Source organism: Ptiloglossa arizonensis, chromosome 8 (genome assembly GCF_051014685.1).
Source record: "Ptiloglossa arizonensis isolate GNS036 chromosome 8, iyPtiAriz1_principal, whole genome shotgun sequence".
NCBI classification, from domain to species: Eukaryota; Metazoa; Arthropoda; class Insecta; order Hymenoptera; family Colletidae; genus Ptiloglossa; species Ptiloglossa arizonensis.
In genome coordinates, this window is record NC_135055.1 from 6,715,016 (window position 1) to 6,732,219 (window position 17,204).

Below are 17,204 nucleotides of genomic sequence, written 5' to 3' on the forward strand. Positions count from 1 at the left end.
TTACATAACTGTAAATTATAAGATACATCGAATAGCAATATAAATTCTCCTTTTTTTTTTAAAGATTTGAAGTGTGTCAATTATGAATCCTATCATGTTATTGTGTTAACTATGGAAGATATGATTCTTAATGAATTCATGTATTATTAGTACATTTCAATTTTCTTCGTATTAATTTAAATAATTTACGTATAAAAAAACTACTTTTAATTACAATTTCATGACATAATCTTACATCTTAAGGATTTTGAAAACTCGTAAGTATGTAATCATATTATCACATAAGTTGTTTCATTACTAATTCTAGTATCACCAATACTACCACTATAACTTTTGTCATTGTAATAAAAGAGTTTAACGTTTTCTTTCTCTCTTATTATATTATGAATACACACACGTACTATAATATAATAATAATTTTTGTATATATTTTGAATGAAACTGGAGAGTATGGAAAACCTAATATTATATTCTATTATTTTCTATAAAATCAAGTAAATATGTAAATATAAACATATATACAATGGTACAACGTAATCGATATATTTCATTTTGTTCTGTTTTGTGAAAAATGCTTGTTCGAATTTTGCCGAGTATTTTAAGATCCCTATAAGAAGTAGATCAATTTACGATTTTCTAAATATAATTAATAATCGTGAATATACAGTTACAAAATAAAATACATCAATTACGATCATTTACAATATTATAAATATACATGTGATTCGTCAGTCTCTATATATCGTGTATCTCCAGAATGCAATGATATTCATCTATTGATTATTGAAGATGTACGAAATCTTATACAAATTTTATACTACTATTTAATCTTTAACTATCGTTCAATGAGCTTTTTTATATTTGCATCATTTCACTCCATCACGTGTACATTTGCTTGATAATCCTGAGGACGTTAAATACATACATAAATATCAGTGGCACAATGATAACACATTGCATTATTGTTAAGTTAACATGTACATATACTTGATATTTTTAGATCGGTCCAGCCTTATGCATTTTAATAATTGTGACTCATAAAACTGATAGAACCGTATCAAATCATTGCTCTCAAAATAATCAAAATTTATAAAAAGTTTCTTAAACTCTATAATTCTTTGATTACAAGATTCTTGTGTACTGTACTGTAATAGACTTATACCTGTCAGGCATTCTCCCTACTGAATTTTCAATATTTTAAAAAATAACTAGCATTTGTACATGTCTATTTTACAGGTACAAAAAAAGTGATAAAACGTATGATAGAAGCATAAATTCATACAAATATTGAAATGAAATGATATGATCCAATGACTGTAAATAACAATTTGCAAAAAAATTTTGTTACATATGAAAAGATAAAAACCTAACATAAAATACTTTTTTTATACTCTGAGAATTTCTGCAGCTTTATTATAACAAATTGCAATCCAGTCAGGCTGTGTAGCACCCCACTGAATTTGATTTACTTCTCCTTCTGCAGCCGTATAAGCAAGGATTGGGTCCTCAATAGCTCTTGGCATCTGTTGTATATCCCAAATTAATGCTTGATGGTCATCTCCTGCTGTACAAATATGACAAGATGAATGTGGCGCCCAAGCAATGCCATTAACACTTGCTCTGAAAAGTAGGACAAAAATTGAAAAAGCAACTTTAATATAAAGTATAAGAAAGTTCTAAGGAAATTAAACGTATCGTGTACCTGTGATTATTTAACCTTGCGACTGGTGTACACGGGACCCGTACGTCTAAAATTATTACTTCACAGGCATCCATTGCTACTGTCGCAAGATAATTGGGATCTTGTTTGTTCCACGCGAGTCTCAACAACGGTGTATGCTGTGGATCCTCGTAGATTATCGTTGAGTGTTCTAAATGCCGTAAGTCGAACATTCTTACAGAACCATCTGCACCAACAGAGGCAAACATATCGCGACCACCGCCAGCACGACTAAACGCTATATCATATACTTCTTTGTCATGAGCAATTAACTGTGTCTTCACATGTCCTGTGACCATATTAACTCTACCCAAGACTTGTCCTGTTTCCAATCCCCAAATAGTACATGTTGTGTCTATACTTGAAGTACCAATTAAATTTGGATCGATTTCATTCCAATCAAAAGATGTAAGAGGAGCACAAAAGTCTGAATTTTTGTTATTATTTAAAACACACTCTAAACGAGTTTCTGGTTCAGAAGCTCGCCAAACTCGTAAATAATCTCCAGATGTAGCCAAGAGATCGGGAAATAAACCTAACAAAAATTTAAAGCACAGATTAACTTTGAACATTAAAGAATAATACAATTCTCCAGTAACACTTCTTTAAATGATTCAATTCAAATTTTTAAACAATGTGTTGAAAAAGTAATGAAACATTAAAATAATACCTTTACTATCTGGTATCCACATAATCTTTGTTGTTGGATAAGGATGATCAAAAGTACTTTTGGCACTAAATTCAGAAGTTTCTTCATCAAGTGAAACTATTTGTACTTTATTGTTATATTCTTCCACAAAACTACCAAGAGCCAAACGAAATCGCTTATCAGGACGAACAGACCAGTTCATACTGTAAACAGGCCATGGTGCCTCATATTTATAAATTTCTTTCCTTTTTGGAGGTACACTATGTAGAGCCATACTGCTGTTCGTTTTTTCCACTAAAAATAATTCATACTAAATACATATTACGCAATATTTATATTATGATCGTATGATCAAAAGACACAAAATTATAACTAAGAGATTCTAATGTTTATGTTTACATTCTAATATAACTATTAAAGCTATTGTGATATAAACAAATAATTAAATTCTTTTGTAATATGTTACTTGTGACATAAACATAACACTACTTTTCATTTAATACCATAATAATAAAGAAACAGAGAAAACACTTCGATTTCAATACTAACCTCAAAATCCAAGGCGTTTAAAACTAAACTGTTTTTGAACACAATTTATCCGTAATTTGTACAAATTTACTCTTTCGTGGTAAACATTTTACTGAGAAGAATACTTTAGGTGTGTAAATACTAACTAAAAGAAGTTAATATTTGAATTAGCGAGTTTCATAAAGGCATACAATTAACCAAATCTGTCGCGATAACATAAAATGGCGCTCTTTTAAATTTGACATCTTATTGCTGTCACAATACTTTTTATCTGAGATTTTCCATATTAATTACAATAGTAAATTAATTTTTGTAATTACAATGTATTGTTTTTTAATGTATAGAATAATATCAATATAACACGAACAAAGTTTACAATTATTTGCATTGAAACGTTTCATAAATTGATATTTATACAGTATAAATTTTTAATTTCTGATTAATTTTATAACTTATTAACAAGTATAAATTCGTTTACAACAAATTAAAATATAAGAAGCATGTGTTGCTATATATAAATAAATGTATATAATCATTAAACAAAACATCTTAATCCTTAAATAAACTAAAAGTTTTAACTACATAATTGATTAAAAACTGTTTTGATAATAAAATTGCTCATTATGTAAAAGAATTTTATACAAGCATAAAAATGATTAAACATTGGAAAATATATAACATGACATTGCTGCATATAAATATACATATGTTATTGGTTGAAAGTGAATGGGCGTGTCCAATATCAGTTATATTACATAGTAACTGAATCAGCTGACGAATAGGTGAATTGTGGCATTTAAATAGTCAAGTAACTTTTCACAGCAAACTTTCCATTGGAGATCTTACGCGTAGTGTAATAACTCCCTTAAGTATGCGTATTCCCGTAAAATGCGCGGGAAAATATATATTTATATATTATGTTATTAAAACATAACTTTATTTAAAAAGCAAAAATAATTACTTTAATGAATTTTTAAATACATATCGTCCATAAATATGTGCTTGTTTCAGAATTATATAAGTTGATATGTTTTGGCGGTAAAAGGTGTTCAACTGATTGGTCAATAGCTTTTTGGCGCGAAAAGGAACGAATCAGTGCCTATAGGGATAGGTATGTCAGTACGTCTGATAAAGCCTTTGCATCATTCAAAGTACAGTACCTGATTCATAACTTTATAGGAAATTGTAGTGCAACATTTATCAATATTTATCATGCCACTTCAAATTTCAACAAAGGAAAACGTCATGTCTTTAGAGGAAAAAGTAAGATTATCAATATACTTTTTTACAATTTTCTATTTTTTAAATTTTTGATTGATTAATTAATATGCTCAAGTTTAATTCTAGCACGTATAAATATAAATATGTATTTTAAATATAATTATTTATACATATTACTTATACTTATATTTTTAAACGAACTATGGCTACAATTAGTGAAACTTTTTCATTTTGTAAATTTTATTTCACTAGATGTGTTTTACTGTAATATTGAAAACTCTAAGTAGTAAATAAATTTAATATAAAAAATAATTATGTCGATATATAATATATGTTTTACATCATATTACGAAATATTTGTACATTTACTCATACTATAATTATCGCATAAAACTGAAATAAATAAATGTTACTTTTAATAACATCGTCAATGTTTTCAATAAAATAAAGATTTTGAAGATGTATTTTTAATTTATAATGGCATGTGGAAAAATATTTGTCACCTTTATATGTGTTAAATTTATTAAGTAAATGTACATGTATGGTACACATTAAAAAAGGTTAAGTTTCACAAAAAATGAACTACAATGCAGTGATATGTTGCTTATTGCATTAACATAAAGAAAGTCACATTTACTTTATGGAAAATAGATTCTATAATATTTAATTTTAATTTTTAATTCGTGTATAAAAATAATATTTAAATATAAATAAACATTTATAAGTTTATTATTAGACTTTATGCACTTTTCAGTTCTTATTAATGAGTTACAGACTTATTACTATTTACAATGTAATGGAATTATTAATTTCTAGATTTTCTACATACTTTTATTACTTACAACAATGCCAAAATAATGAATCATCCTGTTGTAAGTGATTAAATATGTATTTTTATTCATGTAAAACCCTATGAATTATATTTTACATCATAAATATTTACAAAACAGTTTTAATGCTATTAGCAGCTTAAATTTTATTTTATTCTTCGTAGAAATCCCCCAAGAAATTGTATATAATACCAAGTATTTCTCAAGACAGTAACATAAAAAATGAGGTAAGTTTTTCTATATTCTTCTGTATAATACCATTAAATTAATTGCCTATTATAAAATATTTCAATAATTTTAATAATATCTATTCATTTTATTAGATTGTTAAAACAAAAGCTGTAAAAAAAGTGGAACTGAAAGAAAATGCGTTTAATCCAGAATTGGAGCCACTGCTTAAAGAAAATTTACGGAGGTTCGTGATTTTTCCCATACAGTGGCCTGATATTTGGCAAATGTACAAAAAAGCAGAAGCTTCTTTTTGGACTGTGGAAGAAGTAGACCTTTCTAAAGTATAATTTCTAAATTTTAAATATTTGAATATTTAGAAATAAATGAAAGAGAGTAATAATTAATTGTAATATCTATACTCTTCACAGGATATTCTTGATTGGATTCATTTAAATGCCAATGAGAAGCATTTTATATCTTACGTGTTGGCATTCTTTGCAGCCTCTGATGGAATTGTTAATGAGAATCTTGTTGAACGATTCAGTCAGGAGGTGCAAGTAACAGAGGCACGTTGTTTTTATGGCTTTCAAGTTGCCATGGAAAATGTACATTCAGAAATGTATTCTTTGTTGATTGATACTTATATTATGGATACCAAAGAAAGGTAAATAGTAAATAAACTATATTTTCTAAATTAATAAATATTTATAAAGTATAATCTAAATTATTATTGTATATCCATAGAGACTTTTTATTTAATGCAATTGAAAATTTGCCATGTGTTGCAAAGAAAGCTAATTGGGCCCTGAATTGGATAAATCATGAAACTGCCACTTTTCCTGAACGTGTAGTTGCATTTGCTGCTGTGGAAGGTATTTTTTTTAGTGGTAGTTTTGCTGCTATTTTCTGGTTAAAAAAAAGAGGTCTTATGCCAGGATTAACATTTAGTAATGAACTTATTTCTAGAGACGAGGTTAGTATATATATCTTTCTAGGTCAAACTGCATGTGGTAAATATTAATTTATGTAGAATAAATTAAAGCATTGTTCTGTTTTTCTTTCAGGGGTTACATTGTGACTTTGCATGTTTAATGTTTAAACACATTGTACAAAAACCATCGTGTGAAAAAGTCATTTCGATTATTAAAGATGCTGTTAGAATTGAACAAGAATTTTTGACAGATGCTTTACCTGTTGAAATGATCGGCATGAATTGTACACTTATGTGTCGATACATTGAATTTGTTGCAGACAGATTACTTGTTGAGCTGGGGTGTGAAAAGGTATATAAAAATATTATCATCTTAAATAGTTGTAATATCGATCTAAACAATATTTATCAATATATCATTTCTCAATTACTAGATTTATATGTCTGAAAATCCGTTTGACTTCATGGAGCACATTTCCTTGGAAGGTAAAACAAACTTTTTTGAAAAAAAAGTAGGCGAATATCAGAAGTGGGGAGTTATGCAGGACAAAAAGGAAAGTAATTTCACGGTTAATGCCGATTTTTAATTGAACAGATAGAAGTAATAGAAAGTTTGACAATAAAGGTCTCGTTCCAAGGTTGTTCATATTGGTAAATATTCCATTTTAAAATATGAAAAATACTGCTCTTTTACTTGGATTGCTCTAATTTATTAGGTCTAGGAAAGTTATTTTCGTTTCGATTTTTGACGTATTGATGATAAAATTTATAATCCAATAATATTTAGATATATTTATTTTATTATATTTGTGTTTGAGGTTATATTGATTGAAAGAATATTATCAATCGAGTAATCATTAAAATTTTAATTTTTGTAATGAGATGATCCATCGTAATGTGTAGGGCGTGCCCTTAAAATGCTTGAGAACGACCATTCCTACTGCTCTTGTCGTCTCGCTTATTTTCATTATGTTTATCCTCTCTATTTGTAGAGGACCTCGAAACAATTTCTGGAATAAAATTTCTACCTGCTCTGCGATAATTTAAACAATTACTTCGGGAGATTTTGAGACACTAATTTTTGTCAAAGTTTAATATAAATTACTATGAAAAAATGTATTTGACGTAACGACATGTAAATATTTATTGATATTAAATCGTAAAATTGATAAATTAGAACATTCGGAAAAATAAGAATGTGAAATTACTGACTCTACTGATAGGTAATAAAGAGTTTACACTCTATCAGAGTTAATCATGTTTTTAAAGTAACGATAATATATAAGAAAAATGAACAATTTTCATTTTTGTAATCGGATGATTCATTGTAATGGGTGGAATACTTTGCACACAATTTCTTTTTCACTTATTTTTGTTGTTTATCCTCTTTCCTTGTTGAGAATCACAAGACAATATATGGAACAAAATCGTTATCTGCTACATGATAATTTCAACGTCAACCCTCGATTTACTTAAATTTTAGTAACCATTGCTGTCTATATAAATAAGTGTATTCACCTAACCCAGACTTTTATAGTTTATGTACATAATTTACTTAGAAATAAAAGATTTGTATTGTAAACCATAGATAGTAATTTTTGTAATTTAAATAAATTGTGAATTTTTTTTATAAAATTTTTATTTTAAAACTTTGTAAACGTATAATAAATACAAGTTTACAAAATATCTGTCTCATGGACATCTTGTATGTGTAAAACATTTTCCAAAATTTACGTATATAAAATTTAAAAACGGGATTTCAGTGAGACTGAAATTGTAACAATCTATTAAAAGAATAGTTTTCCATTGTACTGTTCTCCCATATATTAGCAAAGGCATGAATATTAATATTTACACTAATTATTATGTTTGTATTACATTTTTTTAAAGAATGTATAGAAAGGTACAGTGTTTGTAACAGATGTTAAGTAGATTTTATTTTGAAACCATTGCATGCGCGATCAAGATAATTTTTACGGCATTCCATATCATCAGCTGGTCTATTGTAAGGTAACCAAATAGGTTCTCCCACAAAGTAACGTTTTGCTTTTATATAATTCTGAAAAGTAGAAAATAAGTAACTTATAATAAATAAAACTTGTTATTTCACGTAATCATATAATAAAATACTTACATTCATGTCTAAAGTAAATCTATGATATATTCCACTAGGAATAATTATCAAATCTCCAGCTTTAACTTCAATACGTATCCATTCATCATTCTTGTCTCGAACATCAAAGTATCCTGATCCATCTAAAATTAATCTTATTTCTTCGTCTGTATGAAGATGTTCTTTGTAGAAATCTTTCAACTAAAAATTTAAGAAAATATTTTTATGAAATTTTTAGTACCATATGTAATTTGAATAAATTATACTTACTTTCTCTTCATAATTTGGAAGACATTCTTTGGAACATTCTATTTCATCTTCATATGTGTAACCACGTTTCTTTTTTAATTTTGTCAATGTATTATCATTTTCATAGTTTTTGTAATTGACCTAAATTAATATTATCCATTTTCACTTGCAAATAGGTACTGTGTAATTGCAATATGATTTTAATATGATATAATCTCTTTAATATGATATCAAGATCAAGTTTTAAAATAATTACCTTTCAAAATCACTTAAAATGAACAAATTAAAACTGCATATAATTTAAAAAATATCAAGTATAAAATAAACAAAATAATTAAAAAGTTCTCAATAAGTATGATATAAAAATATTATACAAATATTGTTTAGATATTGAAGTTTGACCTAACCGTAAAATATTCGACTCCTGTACTTTTAAATAAGTCTTCGAGGGAAAGAAATTTAGGTGGATCTTTATAGTGTTCCAGTCGTTGTTCAGCATCACTATTGTCCATGTACCATGCACGAACCATTTCTATTTTGTAACCAAATTTGTTTAGACCACAGATATCTTTTATAATATACTCTCTCGATAAGAGCAAGTAGTCCGAGTCTGGCGGTGATACATAACGTAGAAAAGATACAATTTTGAAGTGGTATTTTCCGTCGAAAGTGAGAGCGAGTCAGAGGGGCTGAAAGAGAGAGAGTTGAGAACGATTAGACGATTACATGCATACAAAGGACAAAGTATCAGTCATCCGAAAGACAGAACGAGACAAAGTACCAATACTTCCTCTGGCTTGTACCATTTTTCATACGCTTCCAATCTTTCTGATCCGTTCTCATTCCATTTCGCTCTTGCCTTCACAGGGCAAAAGTGAAATAGAAATAGTGGGGAGAGTGTTCAGTTCTTATTGGACAGATCAAATTCGTCTCTAATCGAGAAAATACTGTACTTGTTATTCGTCTATGACGTAACCTCAATGATAAAGCTATCAAGTAGTGCCGGTATATATTTCAATTGATTATAAAAAAAAAGAAAGTGCATAAAATTATCAAATTGTTGATAGTGACAGCACTATTTGAAAATTAAAATACACATCTGTCGTAATTAATGCTTTGATTAAAACTGGGACAAATTGAATGTAAATATGAAAATGTATTCTTCCAAGATTGCAAAGGTATTGCAAGCAACTTAATATATATAAAGCATTATTTTTTATACAAAAACTTACGTATGACTTTTCATCAATACTTCAACAAATCATATAAACTAATTTAATTAATAATGGATGAATGGAATGAATTTTACAAAAAAGTTCAGATGTATCTTATGAAGAAAAACCAAGAATGCGGAGAGTTACAGTTTCTTACTTCACGCACAACAACTGCAAGCATTGCTCACATTGATGATATATGTAAATCAATAGTCAACATATTTGAGACATATAATATACCTACAAAAGAAAAAGCTTTGATTAACGATGAAAGATGTGTACAATCATATATATATTTATTATTAAACACTAAGTTTAAGAATCAGGAACGTTTAGCAGAAGATATTGTTAATGGTCATTTAGTTGATATGTGTCCACCCATAGCTTCGTATTTATTTATACAAATATTGTGGAATCTCGAATATGAGAAGATTTTGATTCAGTCATTATTACACATACCTGTTGATCTGTGTAAAGAGATACTAGAAATTCTTAAAAAGTGTATAAAAGAATTACCTTTTAAAAGATCAATGGATAGTATGTATCAATTAATATTGATTGTATATACTAAATTTATTCAATTAAAGGAGATTGGTGTACAGTCCACAAATCTTGAAGAATGTATACAAAATTTATTAATTGGTTTTCAAGAGTTTTTGCTGTTGTTAACAAATCCAAAATTTACTTTAATATCATCATCAGATTTAAAAATAAATGAACGACATGGTATTATGTTAAAGAAATTAATTGCTACAATAAAAAGTTGTTTTGACTACAAAATCAAAGGAATACGTAATATCTCTAGAGATGATGACAAATTATATAACATTACATTTGGAAGAGAACCTTTTATAAAATATGAAGATACACTTATGGAAAGTACTATATTGACATTAAATCAGTGTTTAATGGATTTATTATTAATCAAAGTCAAAGAAGTTGACTGTAATATGTATTTAAATTGGGCAGAATTGGATGACGAAGAAAATAATATGATATCTTTACAACGTTCTATTGGAAATGAATGTTATCACTTTATAGAATTTATACAGAATGATGAACAATTTTCACAAAACACTCATTTAGTAGAATGTCTACAACACTTGTCATCAAAACCTGATCCCAAACAATCGAGTTTTGTTATAAGTTTACAAGAACTCTGTTATGCAATATCTGATGGCAAAACAGAATTTATGAAAGAATTGTTGTGTCGTTATAAAGAATGGGATAGTTCAATACTTGATTTTGTCTATAAAAACAAATCTTTACTTGATAAAAAGGACTGTTTCAATCTCTTAGAATATCTTACTTTTCTTCTTAAGCAATCAACCGAAGAAGATTTGAAGGAGTTTAGCTATACTTCCGTTACAAGAATATTGTCACTTCAAGATTTACCAGCTATTTATGAAATTGTAATGATGTATTTAACAAAACATGATGGTAATAATTATTTAGAATCTCCACATACAGAAGAAGCGTTTAACGAATTCATTACACGAAACTCAAATTTACAGACAACAAAAAATTTGAAAATTGTTTTATTGTTTCTTTTAAAGAATGTTAGATTAATATTGACTATACTTTTAAAGATTACTATCGGTCATCATCAATATAGGAATATCATGATTTTTGCCAATGATTTGCTTCTCTTATTGCCATTTATGCAAATAATGGAGGATAATAACCAAATAATTTTAATTAACATCCTAAGAACCATTTGTATAGAGAACATAGAATGGAATCCAAAGAAGTTTATGGACTTTATACAAATTCTATTGGACAGACGTATAGTCAAAGTACATGATTTGATAAATAATGTTTTCGTACCATATCTAGAGAAAGATACTTTTACTTTATCAAACATACATTCTATCCTCAATAATATTCGTAAATTACAAGTCAGTTGTACTAAAGATACAAATGTTAAGAGTTTGATAATAGTTCTTGCAAAGAAAATGTCTTTTTTGAGAAAAAATACAAGTATTTCAAAATATGTAAGCAATGAAATACTTTATCAAATTACAAGAATATTGAAATACTTTTTAACTATCAAGGGGTATAGTATTTCTGCTTCTACGAAAAAGGAAATAATCTGTGCTATTGAAGTTGTTATTGAACCAATAGACACATTACATTTTGCTTCTCTTTGGCATTTAATGCAGAAAGATGTTAGTGTAATTGATATTGTAACAGACTATGAAAGACGGTGTTTCATTGTGTTAAACAAATTGAAAGAGGATCCTAAGACTTCAGAAAAGTTACGAAATTATTTATCAGATTTGAATTTGTTAAGAGAAGATTTTTTACGTCATTTGATTATTCGATCAAGTAACAGGGAATATCAGTTGTTAGCCTCAGAGTTTACTATAATGTACTGGTTTGCTTTCAGATGGAATAATGAAATTGAAGCATATAATCATTTCTTGCGCATAACAATAGAGGCATGTTGTTTATCTTTGGAATATCCATCTATTGGTGGAAATAATTTATTTGTATTTTTATTTCAATCTTTTACATGTTTTTGTAGAAAGTTTGTTTTTTTTAAAGGAATAATTGAACATGAAGAAAAAGTATATCAATTGTTAATTAAAAATTTTAATCAGCTCGATAATAGTATAAAGTATAGTCCTTATGCACCTTTGTTCAGTACCTGTCTTATACGTTTGAGTAATATTACGCAATCTGAATCTGAAAATCTTCTGCAAGATATCTTAAACATTCTTGATGACTTCTGTGATCAATGCCTTGATTTTAATTATGAATATAGTGAAGATACTTCTAGAATACCTCATTCACCAAAAGTAACTACTTTCTACATAACTTATGAAGTAATTTCTGCTTGTATGAAAGTGCCTGCAACAGAAGCTTATGAATGTATTAAAAGAATGAATGAATTATTTGTTTCAAATTAAATTATTTAATCTATCTTTGTATAACAAAAGTAACAAAAAATGGTTGTCTTTTGCAGATTTTTATCATTGATTTGATTAATAATATGCATATGTATATCTAGTTCTAAAATAATATTTGCATTATTTTTCTTTGATGTATTTTATAATATCTAAAAGAATTTTATCAGTTACCTTGAAATCATTAAAAAGATAATGAATTTGTTTTATACAATCTTAAAAGTTTATAAAATGCTAAAATAGAATAATTTCAATTATCTTTCAGATTAACATACCCAAGTATCAATATTAAAAATTTTATAGAATCGCTAAATTTGGTGAAAAGTAATATATATTCTATGCATTTATGAATTATGTGTACTTACCATTAATAATACAAAGTATTGCATAATTTAATTTAATAAACTCTTTCATAATTACCAAATTTTGTAAAATCTATAGTGTTACAATAAAAAATATATTAAACAGTATTTATATAATTAATAATAAAAAGAATGTATATTAAAATATAAATTTTAATGTATGAAAAAAATCAAAATTACTGGGAATTTTTTCAGTTTTATTACAATATTTTTAACTGCTTTATTACTTCTGAATTACTCTAAATAAAAGGATTTATTTTAAATTATACAACAAAGTATATAATATTTTTCTCAATTACAAACTCCTTGTATGCAAATTTCAAACCAACAGATAAGTCTTTAATATTTAATAGGATACTAACATTAATATATTTTACTGTTTTAAATATTTAATGAACTCTTATGTTTTGTAAATGAAGATAATTTTTTAAAGCATCAAATCAAAATATTGAACTAATTTAACATTTTAATGCAAACTATAAATTGTGAAAAGGTAAATAAAAAATTACAGTATACCTTGACCAATAAAGTGGATTTAAGGTAACATAGATCAATTTAATAATGACTTATGATAAGTAAACAATTTTAATTCTTTTATCGTGAAGGAATATTTAATCAGTACCAGATTGTTGCTTGTTTTTATTCTATATTATATTTGTGCGATATTGCCAAAATGCCAGTACAATGGTTAGTAATAAAAAAATGTGAAAAAATTGCATACAAACAAAAAATGTGCACCAGTATTGAGACAGGATAAATCACTTGGGTAACTATCATTGGACGATCTCAATGCTTTCATGGAAAAATTTAACTTCATAATGTAAAATAAAAATTAATTCCTGTATATATCTATCAACTCTAAAGTCCAAATTCCAATTTTTTATTTCAGTTTTTAAATATTGCTATAATAATAATAATAATAAACGTACATACACTCAATTGAATTATTTAAATTATCTTATTGTCTAAGTTATATGAGAGGATAGATCTTCAAAATAATTGTAATATTAAAACGAATGAATTGAATGATAGCTAGGTACAATTATAGTGAATTGTATTTTCCTAATAGAAATTTTGTTTTTTTCAGCATGCATTTTATACTTTTCCATGTCATTGAGTTACAAGAATTCTGTAATGACTAGATTCTTATGCTGGTAATTCATCTGTTGAAACTTAAAAAGAAATGCAACGAATTGTAAATAAAAAAAAAGAAGTATTGCTACATATTATTATAAATCCTGTATTCTTAAAATTTCTCTTTAAATTAAGACAAAGAAAATGTATTTTCTTCCGCATTAAAGAGAGAAATATACAAAGGACACATGCTTATACATTTTACGTATTTTTTTTACTACATGTAAAAATAGTGCAAGCTTTACTGTGTATTTCTCTTTTCAACTTAAGTCGGAATAAACAAACGAGAGATTAAAATTACCAGCAAACAAAAATTTTTGCAGATGATATCATTTTTTAAGGGTCACAAGTATTCGTTTTTTGTCTATCCAAGTGATCATGCGAATACAGTCGTCAAATCGAAACAATGTAATCGATAAAAGACTATAAAACGAAGAAACATATCGTATTTCATAAACTTGTCAACGAAATGCACATTTTTTACTGTAAGCCATTCTCATTGTTGTCTTTTTCAAATGTCAGATAATCATTTATCAGTATTCCTTTTTATTATTATTATTATTATTATTATTTATTATTAATATTATTATTATATATAATTCGACGCTATAATATTTACAGATTCTTCACATTGTAAAAAATATAACGTATTTCGTACTCAATATCATACGCAGGTAGTACTGAAAGGCCGATATACATCTAAATCGTGGTGTTTTTCGAATTAATGTGACCCAGTTGCGTAACAAATCTGCATGTATACATATATATTGTGTATATATATGTATACATATATATACACATATATATATTTATTTATTTATATCTAATTATAAAACCGTATGCGAATCGTTTGTAGGTGGTAAATTCTTGTGCTTTCTTTGTCTAAGTATCTTTTCGAAAAATCGGAAGGATTTGTTGGCCAAACCGAGGAAGTAAACGAAACGAATCTGGTCCTTGACACTGATATGCTGACTCAGACATAGCTCGACTTCTGTTGCACTAGACAGCTTTCCAAGTAATAGACAATTGTCTTGTACGAAAGTTTCAACGCATTCTTTAGAAAAATATTTTTAAACGCGATCTCGCGTCGGACAAACACGTGTGTGTTTTGCGTTACGTTCAGAAGCGATACAAATATAGAAACTTCTTTTTTTTTTCTTATTCGTTCCCGTGCATCAGAGGAATACTACTTGGAGAGCTATCCGCTGTTTTTTTATTTTCTTTTTGCCTTTTGCCAATCCATGATTTTCGCGAAGCACAAAAAACCCAGGAGGGCTGAAAAACGTAACGATAATAGAGCGAGAGCGATTACACGTTTCACAAAGAGGCCCTTTGATTCGCCGTTGAAAGGCTTTTATACGCGGTTATTATCGTCGTCTTTTAATAGAAAAACTGCGGTTACATCTACGGGATCACAGTGAGACTATGAATTTTCCGGGTGATAAAATAGTGGATACGAATAATTCTGTTGCCCCCTCTTTCCTCCTTGCCTGTTTAGTTGAGTACAGTAACGAAATGAATGGCCGATTCGCTACGTCGGTATACGCTTCGCCAATCTTAAACTGACGAAACGTATTAGCACCCTTTATCAATCGAATACGCGAGACTGTCTCATATTTTTTCTGCTTTCGATACTTTTTTCTATCACTACACACGATTAATGATGTTATCAAATATGCACTAACACTTTAAAATGAAAATTAGAAACAAAATTATTAACATTTAAAACGAATTGCATACAAAATTAAAATTAATTTAACAATTAAAATTTTACAGGCGAAATTTATATAATCTTCAAATTTGTCGTAATACGATGAATACAGGAAATATTAAACAATTTGTGATTTTAGAAAAAATACTCAGCCACGCGTATTCGTTACGAAATGACCTTTCTAAAAGTGCACCGACAGTTGGAAAAAACGAATTAATGTACGATCGATAGCTCTTCCCAAGAACTATATCGTCGGACTCTTCTAACTACCAATGATAGAAATACTGTACATCAGTTCATTTTAAACTTTTCAGTTCGACTTTAAGGTCCTCCGATATGCTTAACCGGGAAGCGGCATCGCTCGCGTATAATTCAATATTGTAATCGATCCGAAAGACAGGTAATCTAGACGAATAAGTAGATATTATACAAACTATAAATACATTTTTTTCCAGAAATCAGGATTAATATCCTTCGGTTAAACTCATAAAAAACGATAGACGAGTGAACAACCCTTATTTTGCTTAAGGTACGTCGTGCAGCGATCACACGGAAATTAATGACTTCGATGGTGGCGTTAAATAATAACATATCAAGCTAATGTAATGACTGTTATGGTATAAAAGCGGTATTTAACATCGGATAATATGATTTTGATCACACGAGAAAAATTACACACGACCTACTGCTACTTGTAAGGGAGTCCATTGCTTCTTTTTTATATCCATCGGTTTACATTCACTAAACTTAATGGTGATTGGTTTTGAAAGGAGATTCTCTGTACGTACAAAGCAATGGATATATCAGATATTATTATGAGTACCACATATGTATTTTGCAGTTGAAGGGATCAGTGTACCAGCAAGCCTTTGTGAAAAACAGGTTTCAAAGCCTAAATTTTCCTTACTGGTTTAAAATTGGCTATAAAACTTATTGGAATTGTATAAAGACTTTGTATTTTTTTCTATCGTACAGACTTTACCATATAAATCCTATAATTATGTTTAAGATTGACGTTATGTACTAATGTTCCACTGTAACATTACCACAATTTCCTTTCCATCGGCGTTCTTCCTTCTCTACTTATCTTCAACATTTTCTCTTAATTATGCCTTGGTTGATTGAAGCACCAGATGCTGCGCTTTAAATTCCCATTCCGAGTAATTGAATCCATAATCAAACAAGAATATAAATAATGTCTGGTATGTAATGGAATCATACTGAAATCAAATGGAACTCAATTGTCCAAATATCATGGTCCTGAATATAAAATTCTAGCCATTAACAATCATTTTCAATATTCTACATTTGCCTTAATAAAATGTATTTTTACTATTAGAACTGTACACTCAATACCAGAACCATTAATGACACAGCATTCGAACCCCTTATAGAAGTATCCTTTACCGCAGCCTCTGACAGTTGAGCATGGATAATATATCGTTAATGGATATCATTGCAC

At 27.9% G+C, this 17,204-nt stretch overlaps 4 protein-coding genes across 9 annotated transcripts; 2 read left to right on the forward strand and 2 right to left on the reverse strand.

The window, feature by feature from the left end:
• Positions 1–556: 556 nt before the first annotated feature.
• Positions 557–3,102, reverse strand: Wap (DDB1 and CUL4 associated factor wap). The gene is made up of 4 exons (XM_076318017.1): positions 2,919–3,102; positions 2,391–2,663; positions 1,703–2,255; positions 557–1,620 (listed from the first exon to the last, which is right to left on the reverse strand). Exons 2-4 carry the CDS (start codon positions 2,641–2,643, stop codon positions 1,386–1,388), a joined length of 1,041 nt encoding a protein of 346 aa, XP_076174132.1. The 5' UTR covers positions 2,644–2,663; positions 2,919–3,102; the 3' UTR covers positions 557–1,385.
• A 930-nt stretch (positions 3,103–4,032) lies between these two features.
• Rnrs (ribonucleoside-diphosphate reductase subunit M2) lies at positions 4,033–7,637 on the forward strand. 3 transcript variants are annotated; one of them, XR_012992997.1, is made up of 9 exons: positions 4,602–4,678; positions 4,935–4,990; positions 5,113–5,175; positions 5,272–5,460; positions 5,548–5,783; positions 5,864–6,092; positions 6,184–6,402; positions 6,485–6,701; positions 7,043–7,637. XR_012992997.1 is itself a non-coding variant. In XM_076318338.1 (8 exons), the coding sequence occupies exons 1-8, from the start codon at positions 4,660–4,662 to the stop codon at positions 6,635–6,637; spliced, it is 1,164 nt and encodes a 387-aa protein (XP_076174453.1). In that variant the 5' UTR covers positions 4,603–4,659; the 3' UTR covers positions 6,638–7,637. The 3 variants fall into 3 exon arrangements, 2 of the variants coding, with proteins under 2 accessions (XP_076174454.1, XP_076174453.1); XM_076318338.1 differs by having other exon boundaries at positions 4,603–4,678; positions 6,485–7,637; XM_076318339.1 differs by lacking the exons at positions 4,602–4,678; positions 4,935–4,990 and adding an exon at positions 4,033–4,160 and having other exon boundaries at positions 6,485–7,637.
• Positions 7,638–7,679: 42 nt separating this feature from the next.
• Adi1 (acireductone dioxygenase 1) lies at positions 7,680–16,930 on the reverse strand. 3 transcript variants are annotated; one of them, XM_076318344.1, is made up of 5 exons: positions 16,789–16,930; positions 8,820–9,101; positions 8,434–8,553; positions 8,185–8,364; positions 7,680–8,109 (listed from the first exon to the last, which is right to left on the reverse strand). In XM_076318344.1, the coding sequence occupies exons 2-5, from the start codon at positions 8,940–8,942 to the stop codon at positions 7,975–7,977; spliced, it is 558 nt and encodes a 185-aa protein (XP_076174459.1). In that variant the 5' UTR covers positions 8,943–9,101; positions 16,789–16,930; the 3' UTR covers positions 7,680–7,974. The 3 variants fall into 3 exon arrangements, with proteins under 3 accessions (XP_076174459.1, XP_076174458.1, XP_076174457.1); XM_076318343.1 differs by lacking the exon at positions 16,789–16,930 and adding an exon at positions 9,216–9,396; XM_076318342.1 differs by lacking the exon at positions 16,789–16,930 and adding an exon at positions 9,194–9,396.
• LOC143150221 (uncharacterized) lies at positions 8,835–14,088 on the forward strand. Of its 2 annotated transcripts, XM_076318337.1 has the most exons (2): positions 8,835–12,427; positions 13,985–14,088. In XM_076318337.1, exons 1-2 carry the CDS (start codon positions 9,698–9,700, stop codon positions 14,012–14,014), a joined length of 2,760 nt encoding a protein of 919 aa, XP_076174452.1. In that variant the 5' UTR covers positions 8,835–9,697; the 3' UTR covers positions 14,015–14,088. The 2 variants fall into 2 exon arrangements, with proteins under 2 accessions (XP_076174452.1, XP_076174451.1); XM_076318336.1 differs by lacking the exon at positions 13,985–14,088 and having other exon boundaries at positions 8,835–12,764.
• Positions 16,931–17,204: the final 274 nt, after the last annotated feature.